The sequence below is a fragment of the Sciurus vulgaris genome (genome assembly GCF_902686455.1).
Source record: "Sciurus vulgaris genome assembly, chromosome: 7".
NCBI classification, from domain to species: domain Eukaryota; kingdom Metazoa; phylum Chordata; class Mammalia; order Rodentia; family Sciuridae; genus Sciurus; species Sciurus vulgaris.
Window position 1 is genome coordinate 19,546,487 of NC_136467.1, and position 21,899 is coordinate 19,568,385.

Consider the following 21,899-nt stretch of genomic DNA (forward strand, 5'->3'; position numbering starts at 1 on the left):
CCATCAAATTGGAGAGATTAAAATATTTTCTTTTGTCTGTTGCTTAACTTTGCTTATATCATCTTGCTCCAGAAGATATTTTGATATTCTCAAAAGTATCTATGTTTTACTCTTTGGCTTTCAGCATTTGAGAATATAAAAGAATTTTAACATAAAACTTTCTCCATCCATGCCAAAGTTTTTTACTATTATTTCTTATTTTTACTTTTAAACTAGTTTCCATATTATATCAGTTTGAAAGAATTGAGATTGAATTATGACTAACTTTATCCCAAATGGTTAACTGGTGGGAGTAACTACACTATAGATTACACTACCTTGTCAGAACCTTAAGTCTGTTTCCTTCAGTAGATGAAAGCAATTTTTACGGATTGTCCATTGTTTAAGGTATTCAGACTTTTAATAACCATGATTTATAGGTGGAAAAGAAAGTTCTGTATTTTGATACATTTTAACTGAATAACATTTTACTATTGCTATGTAATATAGGAAGTTTTTAACATGAACATCAGACTTTTTGGTGAAAACATATTTCTGAGCTCCATCCTTGGAAAACTAACTCTGCAGGTCTGAAGTGGGGCTCAGGAATGTTCATTAAGCAATTTGACTGTTTCAAATACATTCTCAGGAAATCAAATTACAACTTGAAAAGCCACAATTTTTGACAGCAATCACCTTTAGAAACATTACTGATCTACATGTAACAGGCTAAAACATTGGTGACTTTGTGACATCTGAGATTAATACAATATTTATTAAAATAAAAGTATTAATTAAACCAAGATCTTCTATTTCTTTACCTCAGAAATTCTATGTAGAATACATGTCCAAAGAGATCAAAGGAGTTTTTCCTGATAGCACATGAACATCCTTGTGACTTCCAGGCAAGACTTAGGTTTAATGAACAGAACAAGCTACACCTTATGGCCAATGACGACTTCTATTCAGACACACTTGTCAGTGCCAATGAAGTCCTGTGTTAGTTTTTTTTTTTTTTTTCTTATTCTCAATAAATCGGTGAATCTTTACTACCAAGTGCACTTAATAAATGAGACAAATTTGGTCAACATCTCATTTTGTGTTAGCTTTGGATTATGACACAGAGGTCTTTAAAATTCTTTGAAAGAAGTTGGAACTTTTACATAATACGATTAAGTAAAAAAAAATAAAAGCAAAAGTGAACAAAGTTTTCTAAGGCAGAAAAGTATCTTCTTAGAATGTCATTAATACACACATTTCAGTTAAAATATTTATTCTTTTCCTCCACTGGGTTAAGTGGTAATACAAATATTGTGAATCTGCCTTAAGTTTCTCAAGCATTATATTTTAAATGTTTAAAACCTTCTATAAAACTAACATGACCTAGTTTCTTTCACAACTCACAATACAGAAGCTGGTATATGATTTTATGTACTCTGAAAACAGTTGCCTTGACAATTGCCATGACAGACCTGCAAAGACTAGCTCTGGTTAGAGTGAAGTGCAACAGCCAACCAGCGAGGCCTGTGGGGAGCAACACAAGAACACAAGGAGAGAGGAGAGAAGAAATATTCATTTATGTTGTTTCCAAGTGACGAAACAGATTCAGAAGGAGGTGCCAAATATAGGTGTCGTGTGAACACTGAGTAATTAGGAAGGGTGTCCTCAAGGTGTTTAAGAGGAGTTGACCACATGCTACACAGCATGACTGCTGCGATCATATACTTAAGGGGAACAATTTACATGAAGAATTGAAGTTCTGAATAGGAATGGAATTGCTACCCCAACATGGTGGGAGCACGCCTGTAATCCCCAGCGACTTGGGAGGCTGTGGCAGGACGATTGTAATTCAAGGCCAACCATGACAACTCAGTGAGACTCTATCTCAAAATAAAAAATTAAAAGGGCTGGGGATGTGACTCAGTGGTTAAATGCCCCTGGGTTCAAGTCCCAGGACCAAATAGGAAAAAAAAAAAAAAAAAAAGAAAAGAAAGAAAAAGAGAAAGAAAGAGGAAATAGAATTGCTAAACAGGAACTTTCAAGCCTTTGTGTCTAACAACGTCCTTGTAGAGTGAGGATGGGACATGGGGACACAAGACACACTCAAAAAATGGAAGGAACACCACAGGGAAGCTTTATTACCACCCCCAGTGCTTACAGGAAGAGCTACCACTTAGAAATCATTTACAGAGCAGTTTAAAAGGATGTAAACAGGATCTGTAGATGTTGGCAACGACAACGACAACGAAAGCCTAGGTAGGGGTCATCTATGCAGCTCCAGAGCCACTAGCAAGGACACTTCTCCATCATTCCACTTTCAAATGCCCTGTGGAGCTGTACTGTGAAGTGCACCATGGTGGGTTGACAGTGCAGAGGTCTGGTCATTCGTGGGTACGTGCTCAGGACGGAGGCGGGCACCTGAGAACCAGAAGCCAGGTCAGCAGCACTGGGATCTGCGTGCTTCGGTCACGCTCTTCGGATCCAGTTTAATGATGCCCTCACCATTTTCTTCACTAGAAAAGCTTTGGTGGTTCATGAGAATATTCTCCACTAGGAACCCGGGCGGCTTCATCTATGTTTATGTTATCCCTGTAATACAAAGCAAAGCAAAGAATCAATTGTGGGATCCATTCTTAGAAGAAATGTTGAGTACTAAGAAGCGAAGACAATTTGTCAGAGGGGGTCCTGTAAGTATACCAGCTACCACTTTCTTTAGTAACAAAGAGCACACTAAGAGTTCAATGCCACTGAGTCATGTGCTATGCAGAGAACTCTCTTTTACCATGGACACCCTTTTTGATGTCTGTGTTTTAACTTTTGCCACTGAGGCTCAATGTGCTATCTCAATGGTTGAAAATGTAAACATGATCCTGCAGATGTTGGCAACAACCAAAGCTGACAAAGGTCTCATGTATTCAGCTCCAGGGCCACCAGCAGGGATACTTCTCCGCCTGTGAAGGCATTCGGATTGGGAAATCTGTGCCCTTGAATGCTGTGTCAGTCAGCTTTTTGTTGCTGTGACAATACTTGAAAAAAATCAACTTACAGAAAGATTTATTTTGCCTCATGATTTCAGAGGTTTCTGTCCATGGTCAGCTGACTTCCATGGCTTTGGACCTGAGGCAAGGTGGAACACTATGGCAGAAGGGTGTGGCAGAGGAAAGCTGCTCACCCTCACGGCAGCCAAGAAGCAGAGAGAAGGGGAAGGGGGCTGGGAATATGATACACCGTTCCAGGGGCCAGCTCCAGTGACCCACTTCCTCCAGCTATGCCCCACTTCCTACAGTTCCCAGTGCCTCCCCATAATCCATTCAAGTCATGAATCCATCAATGGATCAATCCAATGATGAGGCCGGAGTCCCCGTGATCCGTCACTTTCCCTAAGGCTCCACCTCTGAACACTTCTGCCTAGGAGAACAAGCTTTCTACAGGAGACTTTGGGGGACAGTCTAAATCCAAACATAATGAATATGTAATTCAAATATTCAGTACACATTATGGAGAAAAATGTGAAAGGGCTCAACCACATAAAAAATTGCACCACATTACTCCTCCATCTGAGTACAGATTGCTACTTTTAGTGTCATGTATAATTAGCCTGAAATAATGTTGTGAATGTGATGTCCATTAAGGATGTCCTAAGGAATTATTAGCTATCACAGCATTGTGTGACTGTTTTAGAAGTTATCATGGAAATACACAAGAAGCAGCACATAGCAAATACTGTGCTTGCTTCCTAAAATAAATTCAGATTTTGTAAAATATCACAAAAACAGTAAGATTTCCTTTATACTCTTCACTTATTCCTTAAAAGTTAACAGTTTAGATAACTAGAGTACAAATTCGGAAATCAGGAAATGAGGTAACAGTATTGAGTCAACCTTAGTCTATCAACCTTATTTAATTTCACCAACTGCCTCAAGGCCTGTTTCTGATGCAGCCCCACAAGCTGGATTTTGTTGCCATGTCTCCCTGGGCTCCTTTCATCTGGAAAGTCACTACCTCTCATGACCTTCACTCTCTTGGAGAACACTAGCCAGAGAATATCCCCTCATTCTGGCCCTGCTTGATGTTTCCTTATCATCCAAGTTTTACATTCTTGGCAGACTAAGACAGGACCTTATGTCCCTTCTCAGCCCTATCAGGAGATACACTGGAATTAAAGTTACGCTGCCAAGCTTCTCAACTAAAACGTTACCTGCTTTTTTCCTTTGTACTCAGTAAGTATAAATACGTAACTACCCTGTTTCTCCCCATGCTCTTCCTCACTGATGTTAGATCATTATCTCTTCCCTAAAACAATCATTACTATTGGGTTTAATGGTGGACATTTTATTTCCATCATTCCTTTGGCATTTATTTGTTGAGATGCTACTGTTGGGAAAAGACTTTTCTTTAAGTGTTTAACATTTATTTATGCATATTTGTGGGTTATTTGCTTCTATGGGTTAAGGCCTATTTAATGCTTATTTACATTGTTGCTCCCATATGCAGGCTCCCATGTCTTTCTGACATGTCTCACTTCTGCTGAATCTTTCTTTAGTTTCTGGCACCACAGAACATCTTGAGTGCATCTTTACTTGTCAGTTCTCCCAGCCATGAAGTAAATTATTTTTCCAGTGATCCTCATTCCTTTTACTGGAAAACTATTTAAAAAATAGATTCTGACGACGAGGTAAGTTTATTCACTTTACAGTGTCATTTCTTCTAAGCCCTCTCAGCAGATAAAGCTAGTTACACATACACACACGCCCCATGCACATCTTTACCTACTTTTCTGTTAATCTCTGTTTATAAATATATATGTGTATATGCAAATATACACATTTATATATGAAACATGTTTATACTGATATCTTCAATTGAATTCAACATCATAAGATTCACTATTTGGGTTGCCTTTTCTCAAACAGTGGGAAACCTGGAAGAGTTATGTTTAAGTTTCTTTCATAGCATTGACAGGTTTTTAAAAACTTTGTTCCCAAATATTAACTTTAATACAAACAGGTCTTCAGATGTCCAAGTGTTATCCAGTCCCCATGATACCCATTACATCAATAACTATAAAAATTCTCTAGCAGCATTTAGTCACAATTCCCATATTTAGTGAAATTAATCGAAGTTTCAAATCAGAAAATGATGGCATTTTCCCATAAAAGGGAAAGGATGAAATTCACAAATTCAAATTCTCTTTTGGCTATATTACTATTAGAATGCAGACCACTAAAATTTCAAGCAAAAATCAGATGGCCAGCTAGAAGTATATCTATTTAGTGAACTTAGGTGGTACTTGAAGCTTGACTCCAAATTTTTAACTTAAAAATGTTACTATTATACTCTTTGAGGATTCCTGGCTTATTACACAGAAAATTCTGTAAAATCCATATTTAATATATTTGTAAGGAAGTGCAGAACATACCTGACACTTTTAACCATTTTTCCCTCACCTATTCATGTAGTCTCATTTATAAATATAATAAAGCAGAACACTTAGTCTCAAATATTAGGTCATATGACATCATCATTTAAGAAACTTACATGTAGATTCTGGGAGAAAATGTGGACCTATTAGCTGAAAGATTAATTCAAATAAAACCTAAAGTGGAATTTTATCTGCAATACAGAAAACTACACAACCAAATTATATCCTTACATAAACCTTTCATATACTGCTAGCTTTTTTTTCAATGAGCTATACAGTTAAGGCAATTCACTCAGCAGACAGGAGCTGCAGCCCTGAAAAAAGTCCTTTGGAATCCTTTCCTTCTGACACTTCAGCCTTCTTGCCAGATGAGTATAGATGCACTACCTCTCCACCATAATTTGTCATTTGTGAAGCAAAGTCAGATGCATATTTATCTAAACAAGGATTCTGTGGCACAGGTATGCACACTTCTTGCCTCCAGGAGACATTCTTTTTGTCCCGAGATTCCACCATCACTTAACATCCTGAGGTGGCCCAAAGGTAGAGTCTCTCATCACTTGCTTTCATCAATCTGATCACCACTGACATCAAATAATCTTTCATATGAAGTGGAGTTTCTAGTAAAACTGAAAGTAATCTGGTGTTCAGTCTCCAGAAGAGGGAGGTGATTTGGAGGAACAATGATACACACATACACACATGCTCATACATAAAAGAATTCTAGGAGCACATGCTGAAAGCTGGAACTGTATTATGAACATACAAATTTATGATTTGATGCTCACCATCAGAGGATTTTCACAAACGTCATCATACTCTAAGTCTGTTTAACCCTCTTATGGAAATACCCAGAGCACACAACCCTCCCCTTATTTTGTACCTCTCCTTTTCACCTTCCCTTTTTTGTATATCTAGATGGTTAAACTTTTGAAAATTCACCTTAGTGGGTTTTCTCCTTCAAACATACATCTCATCCAGCTCCCAACAATGGAAGGAAAAAATTATGCTATACTATTCATGAAGAAACTTGTCCCGTACATTGACAGCTTCTTCTTGTTTCAATCTTTCCTACACAGTTAATCTACGGCTCTTCAAACATCTTCTGAATAAATCCTCTTGCTGGCCGTTCAATGTCTTTGTTCATCCTGCATATGACATACACCTTCACCAGGGACGTGGTGACAGCTCTTGTAAAGGTAAAAATGCTTGTAACTGACAATATACCTTATCTCACCATTCACTCCAGTAAGACAAGTACTTCAGTTTAAAAAAAAAAAAAAAAAAAAACTCACAGAAAATGTCACTTAATTTTTGCTTTGAAGCAACAACTCATTTTAATTTTAATGGAAAAAAAAAAATCTGTTCTACTCACTTCTCATTAGCCAATTTTCAAGCACTCCTGATATAGAACGGGAAAGCTATAATATACCCATGTTATGCTTTTTCTGGGCTCCCAAAAACCCTTCATAGAAATCCATCTAAATATTTCAGTTTCCAGCTCAGACGGAGAAGGTAAGCAGAAGAGAGGGCCTCGTCCGGAGCAGATCTCACCTTGGCAGAGGTTTCAAACCAGCCAGTGAAGCCATGGTCTTTGCAGAACTGGTCCATCTGGGGAGGACTCTGGCCAGCATCCCTCTTCTGGTCACACTTGTTAGCTAAGAGGACAGCAGGAATGGGGCTGCCACTGGGAAGATGAACTTTACTATCCAGATCACTTTTCCACTTCAAGACGGCCTCAAAGGTGGAGCCTCTGGATATATCGAAGACTACAAAAGCACCGACCGCTTCCTTGTAATACACCCGGGTCATGTTGCCAAACCGCTCCTGCCCTAGAAATAAACATAAACATAAACACTCTTAGTTCGTATTTAGGTCTGACCCCATGGTCCAAAAGAAGAATACTGTCAACAAATAACTCCCATTCCATAGCAACATAAACCAGTGAGATTAAGATCATCCACACAGAACCAAGACTTTCAAAGCAGAAGAGGTTGATAATTTGCTCAAACACATTGTTAACTAGTTTTATGTTCTGTGTGTGTATAAACACCTGCCATAAATTCAACAGGACAGTACTGAAGGCTATGAGTTGGTCTTGTCTCCTTCTCTTCCTTAGTCTAAGAAGAGACGCCCTTGAGGAAAACAGCGAGCTGGAAGTGGAGGGAGAGACGAAAAATAGAAGAAAATGAAGTTTGCAGGAAGGAGATAAGGGCAGTGGTAAAATGCTAGTCAAAATGGTTAGAGGTGGAGTAGCTCATGTTCTCATCTTTCCTTCGCATCTCGAGCTGAAACCCACTTCCGAGTCAATATGTAAAATTGCACTCCTCTACGAAGCAGACGAATGAGAGCCTACAGTTTCAGAACAAGTGGCAGCTGGTTGTGTGATTATAAGGAGGATAAATTGCAGAGTTCTTCAAATATCACTGACATTTGAAAATAATTTAACTTATGGGAAGCACTGGATAAATGCTGCTACTTCCTATAGTTTTGCCTATGCATCACACAGGATTACTACAGAGCATTCTCTTACAATCCGTGACCATGCTGACCTTACATGTAGCAAGACACTTTCCTGCATCTGACAGATAAAAAGATAGACAAAATGATAGCACCAACTAAGGACAGGACTCAGATGCCAGTCTTCTGACTTCCTCAAGCCTGTGTGGTTAAGATTCTCTACTATCTTATAGTTGCTTTTGATTTCTAAAGCTCATTGCTTCAGGTGTCAAATTACTGACTAGGTTGGGAGGGGGTGATAACAATCAATGTGAGTCTAAGATTTGCAACTCTTTGATCTATGATAGGATACATTCCTGTTAAAACACATGATGAAAAACAAGCTTTATCTATATTTTATTGATGCATTTTTAATTTACATTTCATTTCCACAAATGAAAAGCTACCCCAAATTACAAAATTCTTTCTCCTCCAAACTTTTCAGTACATCATACAATGTTATATATTGCTTTATAGAATAATGGAAGAATATGACAACTGTCAAGCTTATGTGGATACATTTATAGTTCACTTGCTTTGTGAAAACTCCTCAGGTGGGTTTATCTAAAGTAGCATTATTATAGTCCAAAGGTCAAAATTTTATTGTGATAAATGGTCACATATAAAACCGTGGTATTATAATTTGTAGTTTATTGGTAAGATAAATCCGATCACTCAGCTGTACAGTTCATTTGATCATAAGGATTTATAAAAAGTTAACATTGTACCATTTTTCCATAAACATACATGTAATAGTCACTCAGGGCCTGCTAACCCAGGTCATTTCAACTATTCAAAGTCAACATCACTGTTCTACAGAAAACTGTATGAGTGCGTTAAGGTGGTTCGGACTCCAGTTTCTACTAGAGAGTAGTATCACCAACCACCACTTCCATTTTTAGGAATTCTAATTATTGAACATGAAAGGACAGGAAGAGTAACTGCAAGAAGAGTAATGGCAAGAAGAGTAATTAGCCTCATTAAGACGGTCTTAGATTAAGAAACATCAAAGGATTAAGATTTCAAGGTAATTACATAGTTAGAAGAAGTTACTTCTTTGGACCATCCTTTTAATCTAGCAAAGAGGACAGGGTGACAAATGAGTAAAAGTAAAGTATAAATATCCAGATGTTACAAAGAGCTACCAAGCTTTGGTGACTACTGCTTCTTTTAGTGAAGCACCTAAAAATCCCAACTAATTCTTTTTATTAATCACGCAAAATGATGTTAAAAGATTTACTCATATAAACTTTCTGATAAAACATGAGAAAATTAGAAATGTCAAAGACAAGAAACTTTAGAGAACTCTAGTTTAGAAATGTTAATCGGTTTTCTTTAGATCCTGAGGTGAGAATTTAAGTCTCCCTGACAGCCCTCATATCAGACCTGCTTTTTCTTAACAACTACACTATGGCAAATCCAAAAAGTGTCAATCACACAATTAAGCAAATGGATAGGAAAGTAACTGACGGGAAGATAAAAATCATCTATCTGATAAAGGATTTGTACTCAGTTTAAGTACATAAAAATACTCTCAAGATTTCCAAAGAAGAAGGTGAAAACCCAATAAGATATCAAAAGAAATGAACAAACACTTTGCCAAAATTCAGGCAATTTCTGCCATGCTGAATGTCCTGGGTTGGGTTCTGGTAGAGTCTTGTGACAGGAGAGGGCTGGGAAGTGGAGGAAGTCTATATTTATGAGACACAAGCATAAATTTTGTTTCATGCAGGTGCACATGTACAGAGCTAAAGCTTGCTTAATCAGAACCTTGGGGATCATCTTCATAACAGGTTTGTTGAACGAGTTCAGGTTAGTTCATGAAGAACTCACCAACATCTTCTTTGAGCCATACTGGAATGGTCATTACTAACAATAACAGGGAGGCACCCCAAATCATCTTGTCTGACCTCTCTTATTTTATACATGAGAAAATAAAGTCCCTGGAGAAGATATTACCTGACTTTACTGGGTTGATTTGTCATCTACTGTGTTGTCTAATCTTAGTCAGATATTTGCTGTAGTAGACAATTCTGCATGTGGCCTGTGTGTCCAGAGATACTCCACAATGTGAGCATTTAAGAGTGACTTGCTTAAGGATGGCACAGTGCTACTACCGAAGTCACATCTCCTGTGTGTCGTGCTGTGCTTTACCCACAGAAGCTAGGGAATGATCTCCTCCTGTGGAGCGCATTAGTCACTAGTACTAGGGAGAGTGTTGGTCATCCATGTGCTGTTGGAGCACTGACAGCACATTCCCAGTGACTCTCACAATGTCTTGACCCTTAAACAGTATGCTACTGCCTTCTCTGGAGGAAGGACTCATGATTATAATTGGACATCTTAGCACTAAAGAAGGAGAAAGAGCATGGTCCTAGTCTACAGGCTCAAAGATACTTAAATATTCACACAACCTGTTCTATGTGCAAATGGATGAACTTTAAATTACACATGTTGGCAAAGTGTTAAAATGTTTACCTTAATATTCAGAGTTTCCCAACACTAATGGCATAAAAGAACATCAGAGCTGGGAGTGGTGGCCCTTTCCTGTAATCCCAGCAGCTTGGGAGGCTGAGGCAGGAGGATCCCCACTCTCAGGAAAAGAGAGGCACTAAGCAACTCAGTGAGAACCTGTCTCTAAATAAAATAAAATAAAATAGGGCTGGGGATGTGGCTCAGTGGTTGAGTGCCCCTGAGTTCAATCCCTGGTACCTGCCCCCCAAGATAAAAAGAACATCAGAGAAGGGATGGAGCTCAGTGGTAGAATGCTTGCCTAGCAAGAACTAAGCCTTGTGTTGGATCTCCAGCATAGAAAACAAAACAAACAACAAAAACACATAAATAGAACATCATCAAAAGAAAGAAATCAAGACCCTGACTCAAAATAAAAAAAAAAATATTGGGAATATAGCTTAGTGTAAAGCACCCTTGAGTTCAAAGTATAGTAACAAACAAAACTTAAAACAACAAAAGAACTTAAAACTACAAAATTAGGGTTCTAAGAATATGTATTCCCATTAAGTTAAAGAAAATAAACACAATTATTTGCTTTATCTCATAAAAGTTAATAGAAATCCTAAAAATTAAAGTATTTCCCTTCAGATATGGTAAGGAAAACATTAAATTCTTCTGTTATCAGAAACACAAATAAGAGATACGTTCTCTTGGGATTTTCATCACTGGTTCTGTTTAGATATTTATTATCTGCCTCTAAATTTTATATTTATGCTCCCATATGATTAATGTCTCTTTTAATGTTAGTTGAAATTCAAAATATAAGTTTCACAACTCAAACCCAATCAAAGCACCAGGATGAAGGGATGTTTAGTTTTCCAAGTACGAACACCCACCTTTTCCCCGTCCACTGAGGATTACCAAGCTACACATTACTACTCAAGGTGTTTCAGTGACAATGTATAGTTTCTAGTAAGTAATGGAAAGTCAGTCAAAGAAAATCCTTAAATCTCATTGTGTATTTCAGAAATGAAGTACTTACAACAAGCTGCCCCTAACCATTGGTTATAAAAGAGTAATTATCTATTCAAATCTAAATAGCTTACTGATTGGTGTCCAAACTCATAGTAGTTTTAAAGGCTTATGATATCAGGTCTTTTCCTTATGAGACATATTTAGTCCACAGGAGCAAAAGTACCCTGTCTTTGTCCTGTAAGTTCCTCTTATATCTATACGCTGGCCTCAACCAGAAACTCCTGATGTCATGCATGATAACGATATGTTGCCACTTCTGGGAGTTGCTGTGAATCTCAGAAAGAGACGGATGATGGGTCAAGAGAGAATGTGAGGGAGTGTGGACAGCAGGGAGGCTGTCTGGTAAGTGCAGCACTGAGTGTCTCAAGAAGATGGGCATGGTGTCAGGGGGGCATCAAAGTCAAAGGCAGAGTAATGCTTCTTAAATACAGCAAAGATCAGACTTGCCCAGGGCGCTCAACAGACTGCAGTTTTCTAGACTCCAGCAATTGTGATTTGAAAGTCATGAAGGATTGCTAGTTGCCTATCCCAATTTCCCTTCACAGAATTTTATTTGGGGAGACCATGTCCAGTTAATCGGACCATAGAGGCAAAGGACACGGCCTAAGGAGAGCCCAATGGTGAAAAGTCAGCCTTTGTCCATGAAGACTTGGTGTGCTGCTCCCGTCCTAGAGTCCCCAACAACAGACTTATGTAAGAAAGAAGTGGCTCCTCTCCTGCTGAACCACGATGCACAGGTGTGTTTGTCAGATGAAGACAAATCTGTTGACACCGTGGATGCTTAAAAATCTGCATCTTAAGCACCTCAAATGATTCTGATGAAAGAGGCACCATATAATCACACTAAGAACACTGAAGAGGTTGGATAATTTTAAGAAAGAACCAAAACCACTGTAGAAGATGATAAAGGAAAATGTATGAAGAGAAGTGAGTGGAAATAACAGGGAAGAAGATAATATAGATCATCTGTCAGTTGGAAAATATCAATAGAAATCCTAAACAAAACCTTTGCAATCCAGTTATTTTTCTGTGGTTGTCTCTCTCAAAAGAGTAAAGACCTATGCTCAGCTTACTTGATCATAAAATGTAAAAGGCATTTGATAATACAACTGAAAGGATGCTAAAGCACCTTTCCTTGGTCCTCTGTCTCACCCTCCAGAAGTTTCCCTGCATGTATATGAATACATTTTTCTCACCATTCCAGAGATCTCAACACCTGTAATAAAATGTAAACTTGCCAACTTAGCCCACTCTCCATAACCTAAGTGTTGATTAAGGGTGACATCCTATTTTAAGATTATGCTACTCCTGAGCTAAAAACCTAAGGTCTTCAAATTTTTCTTCTTCACAAGATCACCACTTCTTTCTATCTATTACAGTATGTGCCAAGGAATATGTATTAATTTTTAATTTTCTATATTTTATGATGCTTTGACATCTTGGGTCCTTGCAGGCCTCGGAAGGCACTGCCCCTACCAGAGTTCGCTTATTTCCAGAGTTCGCAAACTACCTGTCTGCAAGCACACCTTTCATATGCAAACCAACCAATCTTAAATCTACAAGTCCCTATCAGTCTTCATTTAGCAGGCTCCAGCAGACTAGAATATTATTTCCCTGTGCTAAACCATCCCAGAGGCAGGTATCAGACAAGGAGAGTCCAGTGGTCCAAGGAGAGACCCCTGAAATTACTCGAACTGTCCAACCCCAAACTTGCTTGGCTTGTAAACCCTTGCTCTCATTCCTATTCTCAGATTCCACAATAAAGTCCCTAGACCAGGAGTTCCTTTGCTCCTTCTGCCTGACAATGGTCTGTGGTACTTCCCCCTGTGGCCCTGTATGGGACAGTAGGCCCCCTCATCTATGAGACTGTGTTAATAACCCAGCACCTTTTCAATGGCAATCATCTTTGGCCTCATCATAACTGAATAAAAACAAAATTCCGGGTACATTATAAAACAGAATGAGCATCACAGAAAATTTCATATCAAAAGCCTAAAATATTGGATGATTGGGATAACATATACATGATGCATACAGTTTATCCTGAAATACATTTAAAAACAATACTCCATCCCTGGAATAATACATTGCTTACAAGTTAGAAAACATCGATAATTATTGCCTTGCTTTTACAAGGTGTGTGCTACTATCATATACCAATAAAACAACTTACATGCAGAAGAATGCATGGTTTAGAAACAGCCTTTCACAATGTACAGAAAATGATGAAGCCAATCTGAAACTATCTACTTTGGAATTTCTGTGTTTCACAAGTAGAGAAGTAGAATACCTGGAAACTCCAGATTAAAAAGAGGAAGAAATGGTGATTATATCAATGAGTTATATGCTCTCATTTAGTAGTAACCAGAACTGTTGAAAAACTAGAACTTAGGCTATTAATCTTACCAGTAAACCAAAACCTGCTATACTGTCAAAAGTTTATTATATTCCTATCTCAGAATCATGAATCCTGTCTCCATTCTGTTGATTACCTGTATTTTCTTGTTCAAGTGGGTATACCTCTGTTTACGCTCTGGGGCACCCAGAGCCTATAATGCAGTTCAGAAGGGAAAAATTCCAGGCAAATTTCTGGGAGCCAAGGAAGTTTGAGAACTTCCTATCAGCTCTCCATTGTCTCTACTAACCTGAGTATCTTTCAGCAAAAAAGGGCTGATTGAAGCTACTGAGAATGGCAACACATTCAAAAGGGAAAGGCCACAAGCATATCATTACCAGGAGAATTTCCATGAACAGTTATACAAATATGCTGTTATGTGTCTGCTGGGCAATTGTGAGTGACAACCCAGACTGTGGGTACAAAGGTGTCTCACAACTTGGGAATGGAGAGAGACTTCAAATGTCAAATTGAACGGCAGGCTCTGTTTGTAATCCAGCACAGTAATTGAGCCTCAATAAGACTAGAATGGCAAGACTCTACAAGAGTCTGATCACTCATATGTAATTTAGCTTGAAAAAAGTCTTTTAAATGAGTGTATGTAATCAGGCACCAATAAGCATCAGGAAGGTTACCAGAGTGTCTGTGTGTGAGATTATAAATGACTACATAAACTAATTCTCCCAAACACTGACTTCATATTTGGAAGATAACTGAATATTAATATTCCAGACTGATAGTTTAAAGGTCAAGAAAGCATCCAAGGTAATATTTCAGATTCTTTCTCATGAAGGGTTAATGGGAGAGTTATGAAAGAATACAACAGATTACTAGGTATAATTGGCAAAGTAAAGACAGAAGAAGGCAACCAGGATCAACATTCTGCTTTAGGATTCGAACTGAAATGAGGAAAATAAATTTAAATACAGTTTTATAGTGATTTTATAATTTATAATGTCTCCTAAGCATCCATTTTAAGTTTGGGTAAAAATTATTACATGAACTTCAAAGCAGACTATTCCCAATTTGTCCTTGACCCAAAGAAAGGTTTTAAATCACTTCAATCAATACATCAAATTTAAAGTATGAATGGGCAAATTTACTTTAGGATTTAACCTAGGCTAGCCATTCAACCTGCTTGGAAAATTCTACAACTGCTAGTAGCAAGTCTTACTATTCATGGTTAACCAAATATTATTTATCCATACTATGCATTGAAAGGAGTATCAGAGGCATTTCTTACTACATCTGAATTTAGTGTGCATTTATTCAGCTCTCCTTAAAATAGTATTAAAAGCTTTAATATTAGTATATTTGTTCTGTATTAGCAGCAGTCTCAAAGCAGGTATGAACTTAAAAGGCTGCAATTTGTCTTATACAAAATTAGTATTAAACTACATCTTTATTTTAAAACATGGCTTTAAAAATGCCATGAGAAAAGATTCATTAATGTCTACACCTGAAAGTTCTGTGGTTCTTAATTTGAAAAGTTTAACTAAATCTGCTTGGCTACATTTATAGAAACCATTCAACAATTCTTGCCAAAGCTTTCCAGGATATAGACACTTGGCATAACTTCTTTATGGACTTATCCAACTCTGAAGCCTCCACAATAAGAATAATAATGAAAAGAAACTAGTAATAACACCAACCATTAGGTTTAGTCATATCAAGTGGCTGGCTCCACCTCGTTTTGCAATCAAGGAATATTTCTATTCTTTGAGAATCCAAAACGATCCATCTTTGTGTTACTGAATAAGGCAAATATATTTAGCCTTGGGGGAAATTTTTGCAGTGGCTTTCATTACATCATTCCTACTTAATGCAAATTGTACTAGCTAAGATTCACTAGTAGCTCAAATATTCAAAACAAACACAATTAATGACATAGCTCCCCAAACCCTAGCCCAAATCTGTTATTTTTGTCTTTCAATATCCTTATATTGAGTCTCCCTCTCTGAACATTTTACTTAGAAGAAAAACCTAATAATTTCTAATTAACTCAAAAGTTCACCTCTAATTTTGTTAGTTGCTGATAGGTATTTGATGAATGGTAGAACAGTTCCTGTTGAAACAACAGTAGCTTAACAACCAGAAATCCCTTTTGGAAATCTTAAAATGCTGCTTTTCATTCCTGACAAAGCCTGAGCTTTGGATTTAGGCAAAGTACAAGAATATCCCATCCGCAGGTGTGATAAAGAATGGCCAGGTCTCCTTCCTGGCTGTTATTCTGTTCAAGGACAAAAAGAGGAGGTGACCCCCAAGAAGAAAAACTCTTGTTTTCTTAAGTCTACAATAGAAGCATTTTTACCTTGAAACTTAAAAGCACGTGTCATAAAAAATCTTATTCTTCATACTTGTTTGCTTGCAGGAGGACTCAAACATAATTCAGTATCTAAATACCGTATTAATTTACATAAAGAATGAGACAAGTCAACTGCCCTTCTAGACAGAGGATTAAAATCATGTCTGTGTAAAAGCTACAATGAGGATTGCTGGATGGTGACTGTCACATGATAAGGCAACCTTTAAAATCCATGGCTTTGTCAAGAAGCAGTAAAATGTTCACTCATGCTCTGGGCAACAGAAGGAAGTGTTTCGAAAGAACCTCTGGCTTCAATAGATGACTTTTCAAACGTTCTTCAGGTTTTTGTTAGAGAAAGAAGCAGCTGAGCCCAAGGTGCAGGATCTTTCCCTGAGGATTGGATGTGTGTTCTCTTTTCTGAGATACAGAAATCTGCTCTTAAGTAAATGAGTATAAAGTTTATAATTCTTCAATACTTTCTTATATGTAACAGGCGATAAAAAAGAGCACTTGACAAACAGTAGCTATGTGTTCTCCCCATATGCTCCCAGTTGGGTATCCACGTTCTCTATAGGCTTCAGGGAAAGGGTCTGAAGAAGGGATGCTAAGGTGTCCCCTAACTCTAAACATGCTCCCATTCAATCAAATGCTCCATGGCTGACTGAGCCTCTGCAATGAAGGAACAAGGTAAACTTTGATGCCATTTCCATAATTAAAGTTTCCACTAATATCTCTCGTTGTAGATACCCACATTCCATCCACCACACTAGCCAGAATACAGCTGTTCATAAATCACAGTAAGGGGAATGTGCAGCCCCTCAAAGAGAATCAGTCTTCTATGATTCTCTTTGCCAGGGAAACAGTATAGTATTTGTGGAATGGGGAGGAGAAGGCCAGGGGGAAAAGCAGGTGTTGGTTTGGGGAGGAAGACAGGAGTACAAAGTTTCAAGGAAACTTTCCCAGGGTTTCACCTGGGTGACCCAGCCTAGGGCAAGCTATTTGAGAAATGGAGTTTCCTTCACAAAGGCTGGGCTCAGATCCAAGCCTTTCTTGTTCATGGCTTGTTATTAGTCAGTTAAAACTTCTGGAATAGTCTTCCTGACTTCCTAAACTCCTTGTCAGGAGAGAGAAAACCCTCACAAAACTAGGACACAGACCCAAGATGGGTGATAAAAACACGTGCTGAAAAGAGTCGGGCTTTTAGTTTGGGTCGTGGCACTAACTGGCAGTGCAACCCGAGTGGTCTTTCAGTCACTCTGAACTTGAGTGACAGTTGAAGGAGAGGAGCCAGCCCCTCCAAACAGCCTTTCTAAGAACCTCTCTCCTCTTTACCGGAACCCTCGGAACCCTCGTTCCAACTCCTCCTGGCAGATAAAAATCTTGTCACTATTCGGAGTTAAAACTTCTGGAACAGCTCCCATGTCCTCCTCACCTCCCGTCAGGGCAGAGAGGCCTGGGGTGCAGGGCCTCCTTTCTAACCCTGGACAGTCAGGAGGGCGGGCGTCCCGCAGGCCTCGCAGGGCGTCCACGCTGGGCTGCTGCTTTACGCACGGTGCCGTCTGCTCTGAAAGGCCTGCACTACTGCCCCTCCGCGCTGCGGTCCCGGGGTCCCCGACCGCGGCCCTCGGCGTCGTCCCGCGCCACCTCAACTCTCTCCTACGAGTACACAGGCGGGGGACGGGCGGAGGACGGGAGGGAAACAGGCGGCGGCGGGGCGGAGAGCCCCGCTCGGACGCGGGACGCGGAGGCGGGCGCCGCGCTTACCCGCGATGTCCCACAGCTGCAGGCGCACCAGCGTCCTGCTGTCCCAGTTGAGGACCTTGAGGGCGAAGTCCACGCCGATGGTGGCCCGGTAGTGCTGGGAGAAGAGCTGGTGGACATAGCGCTTGATGATGCTGGTCTTGCCCACGCCGAGCTCGCCGATGACCAGCACCTTGAAGAGGTGCTCGCGGGTCTCGGGCGCCCCGGTGGCGGCGGCGGCCGCCCCGGAGTCCCCGGCTCCCCCGCCCGCCATGGGCGCCGCGGCTCGGGCTGCGCTGGGCTCCGCGCGGCTCCCCCGCCGCGCCCTCGGGGCCGCCCAGACGCGGCCGCGGAAACTCCCCCGAGGCCCGCCGGCCCGCCCTCCGCGCTCCGCCGCCTCGTCCGGCCGGTCACAGGACCCGGAACCCGCCGCACTCGCGCCCGGGCGGGTCGAGGGCGGGCTGGGGGCCGGCCCGGGGAGGACACGCGAGAGGCCGCTCCCGTCGCGCCCGCGCCGGCGCCGTCCAGGCCGGGCCGCCGCAGCCGCGCTCCCTCCCCCAGTGCCCGCCGGGCCCGCCGCGCGCAGGTAGGCCGGGCCGCCCCCTGGTGGGCCCCGCGGGCGCGGGCCGGAGCCCTCGGAGCGCCGTCCGCAGAAGCCCGAGCGGCGCGTGCGGAGCGCGGCGGGTGCGCGGCTGCTGCCCCGGCCTGAGCCACCTCGAGACGGCCGCGAGGGAGAGCAGCGCCTGGCGCCTCGGGCCTCCCGCAGCCCACGTGAGAGTGAGAATATAGGGTCCCGGGTCGTCTGATTTAACGTTTTGAGGACGCTCCTTGCTGCATTCTTAGGGCTGTACCAAGGTACATTCCCTTTCCTCCGGACCCTGGTTACCTCCTGTAGGCATGGGCGGTTCTGATATGCCTTTCCCTGATGATTAGTAATATTGAGCACCCTTTTTATGTCCGTTGGCCCTTGGTATGGCCTCTTTAGAAAACTGCCTCTGAGATCCATATCCCCTTTGTTAATTGGATATTTGATAGTGTGACATGACCCTTGTCAGATGTATGGTTCACCAATGTTCTCTCCCAATCCATAGCCTGCTTTTTCATTTTGTTGATTGTGTCCTTTGCTGTTCAGAGACTTTTTAGTTTGTTGAAATTCTCTTTGTTTTTGTATTTGTTGCTCGAGCTTTTGATGTGATATCCAAAATATTATTGCCGAAGCCAAAGCCAGGCATGACCCCATAATCCTTCTTCTGGTGTATACACAAAGGAAGTGAAATCAGGATCTCAAGGAGACAAGTTCATTGCATTATTATGCACAATAGCCGAGATATGGAAACGTGTCCATGAGTAGATGAATATATAAAGAAATCACACACACATACCCAAGGAAGAAACTGGAGGACATTCTACTAAGTGAGATAATCCAGACTCAGAATGAAAAATGCACAATCTTAGTTACATGTAGGAATTTTTTTTTTTTTTTCTTGGTACCAGGGATTGAACCCAGGGCCCCTAAACCACTGAGCCACATCCCCAGCCCTTTTTAGTATTTTATTTAGAGACAGGGTCTTGCTGAGTTGTGTAGAGCCTCCCTAAATTGCTGAGACTGGCTTTGAATTCATGACCCTTCCTTAGCCTCCCCAGCTGCTGGGATTACAGATGTGTGCCCCCACACCCCTTTAGGGTCTTTTAAAGAGTCAAATATGTATAAACAAAAATTAGAATAATGATTACTGGAGTCAGGAAAGAAATGGAAGATATAAGTCAAAGGGTAAAAAGTTGCAGTTGTGGGTGATAAGTCTGGAATCTAATACGCTGTGTGATGGCTGTGGTTATGAATATTGTGTCACACACTGAAAATTTCATAAAAGAGTGGATTTAGATTCTCTGCCCATAAAAAGCATATCAAAAGCTCATGCTGTACACTTTAAATTTATGCAAAAATAATAAATCTGATAAATATCATCTACCAAAAAACTGATAACTTAAGTATTTAAATGAAAGTGAATCTGAGAAAGAAGACAGGGTCTCTACAGTAACCTTACTTAAAGTTCCTAAAAAAAAATGCCTTTTCAAGGATTTAGCTGGTAATGTTTATAAGCGATAAAATAGCTCTAAAATATTCTAGATAATGGACTGAAAGTAGTTGTAATGTGGGATTTTATTTTAAAGATTTCTATATTTATGAAATTGAGGGATGCCCCCCTTTGCCCTAATATTTAGGAACACCTGGTGTTGGTATCCTCTGACCTTCCTGAAATAAACCAAAGCAGTTGCTTACCCTGCTATCTTCACTGTAATTGCCAACCACTGAACATGTTTTTCAGAGGTAGAGACATTTTGAAATTTAGAAGTCAAGGTGGGAGTAAGACCTGTACTAGAATAGATATTGGAAAGTTATGGGTATATCTCTGAGGAAGTTTTTGAGACCAACCTGAACATGACCTTTATGTTCACCCAATTAGCCCTTCCAACCATCTCCAGCTTGGGAAAAAGAGAAAACCTTCAATTCTTGTCATAAGGGCACGGTTTTGTTCAATACATGGGCAACATCATAGATTTCTGCTGATCCCTTCTTCTCTAAACTTCTGGATTTCCACGGGATTAGGAGTAGACTTGTACTAAGAATCATATTCTGAGTTAAAATGAGAAATGCTCATGCTTATACAGAAAGAGGGCTTGGACTAATGGTTCTCAAATTAAAGGCAAGATCATGGTATAGATTAGTGTTTTTCAAACTTACGTTAAAGGTCTGTTAAAAGACATTACTAAGGCAGAAGAATCTGATTTAGCAGGTTTAGGGTGGAGTAAATTGTATTTCTAGCAGGTACAGTGGTTTGACCCAAACCTGCTTCTCAAAATTTAAAGATCTTATGTATATTCCACATTTTGTTATCCATTCACCCTTCCAAAGGGACTTCTGTAGAAGATTGTTTCCACATCTTAACTGTTAGGAAGAGTGCTACAGTGAACACCGAGGTATTCATATATCATCAAGAACCTGATAAATACCTGGAAGTGGGATTGCTGGATCCCATAATATTTCTATTTCTAGTTTTTTGAGGAAACTCCACATTGTTTTCCACAGGGGCTACACCGTTTTCATTTCCATAAGTTCAGAGTTTCTAACAAGTTAATGTGATTAATGACTCCATCTCAGGCCTTCCCAAGTAAACTCTACTCAACCTTCATGTGGTATACCAAAGGATGATCTGTTCTTCTCATTCTTAAATTTCCTGGCAGATTTATACAGTTATTTACACATTCAAAAGCTTACAGTTGTTCCAGGGAATGTTCAAAACAATCCAGGAACAAAGACGAGTCTAACAAACAAAATCCTTAACGGTAAGAACTTTGTATGGTGTTGGGTGCAGGGCAAATAATTACGAAGCAAATAAATGAGATAATTTCAGTTCATTATAAATTTTGTGAAACATTAGTGTCATTTAGTGACAATGAAGCATAAATGCTACACGAGCTATCAGGTTACTCTTAAAAGAAATTTTGAAAAAAGTTATCAAGTTTCATTTGATGTTCATGTGGATAACCAATCAGTCCAGGCTGTATATTGAAAAGGCTATCCTTTTCCTGTTCCCCTGCAGTACCACCTTATCTGCATTTAAGCACTCCTTTAAGGATGGGTTTGTTTCTTGTCTCTATTCTGTTAGTCTATGTGTCTGTACTTGCATCAATTCTTAATTAATTAACTTTATTATAAGTCTTTAAATCAAAGTCATTCTGTTTTTAAAATTTTTAATTCTGAGAAAATTCTATAACTCTTCAAGTTTGCTTTAAACATTCTGCTTGTTTTAATTTCTATAAAATGTCAGTTTTCACAAACACACTGACTGGAAGTAACATTGGAATTGCATTGACTCCATAGATCCATCTGAGGAAAATTGAAAATTATACAATCCTGAATCTTCAAAAGTATTCATATGGTATAATTATCATTTATGTAGTCTTAATATCTCTCTCTAATAAGAGGTCTGTATTAGGGTTATCTAGAGGAACCGAACCAGTGGAATATATACAGACAAAAAAAATTTGCAGGTACATAATTATAATTA

The 21,899-nt window shown here is 39.9% G+C and overlaps 1 protein-coding gene across 1 annotated transcript; it reads right to left on the bottom strand.

Moving 5' to 3' along the window:
• Positions 1–2,095: 2,095 nt before the first annotated feature.
• Positions 2,096–18,354, bottom strand: RAB32 (RAB32, member RAS oncogene family). The gene is given in 4 exon segments (XM_079146924.1): positions 2,096–2,536; positions 2,538–2,567; positions 6,956–7,233; positions 17,854–18,354. Coding segments are annotated over 4 exon segments (678 nt in total). The 5' UTR covers positions 18,104–18,354; the 3' UTR covers positions 2,096–2,416.
• Between the last annotated feature and the right edge of the window lie 3,545 nt (positions 18,355–21,899).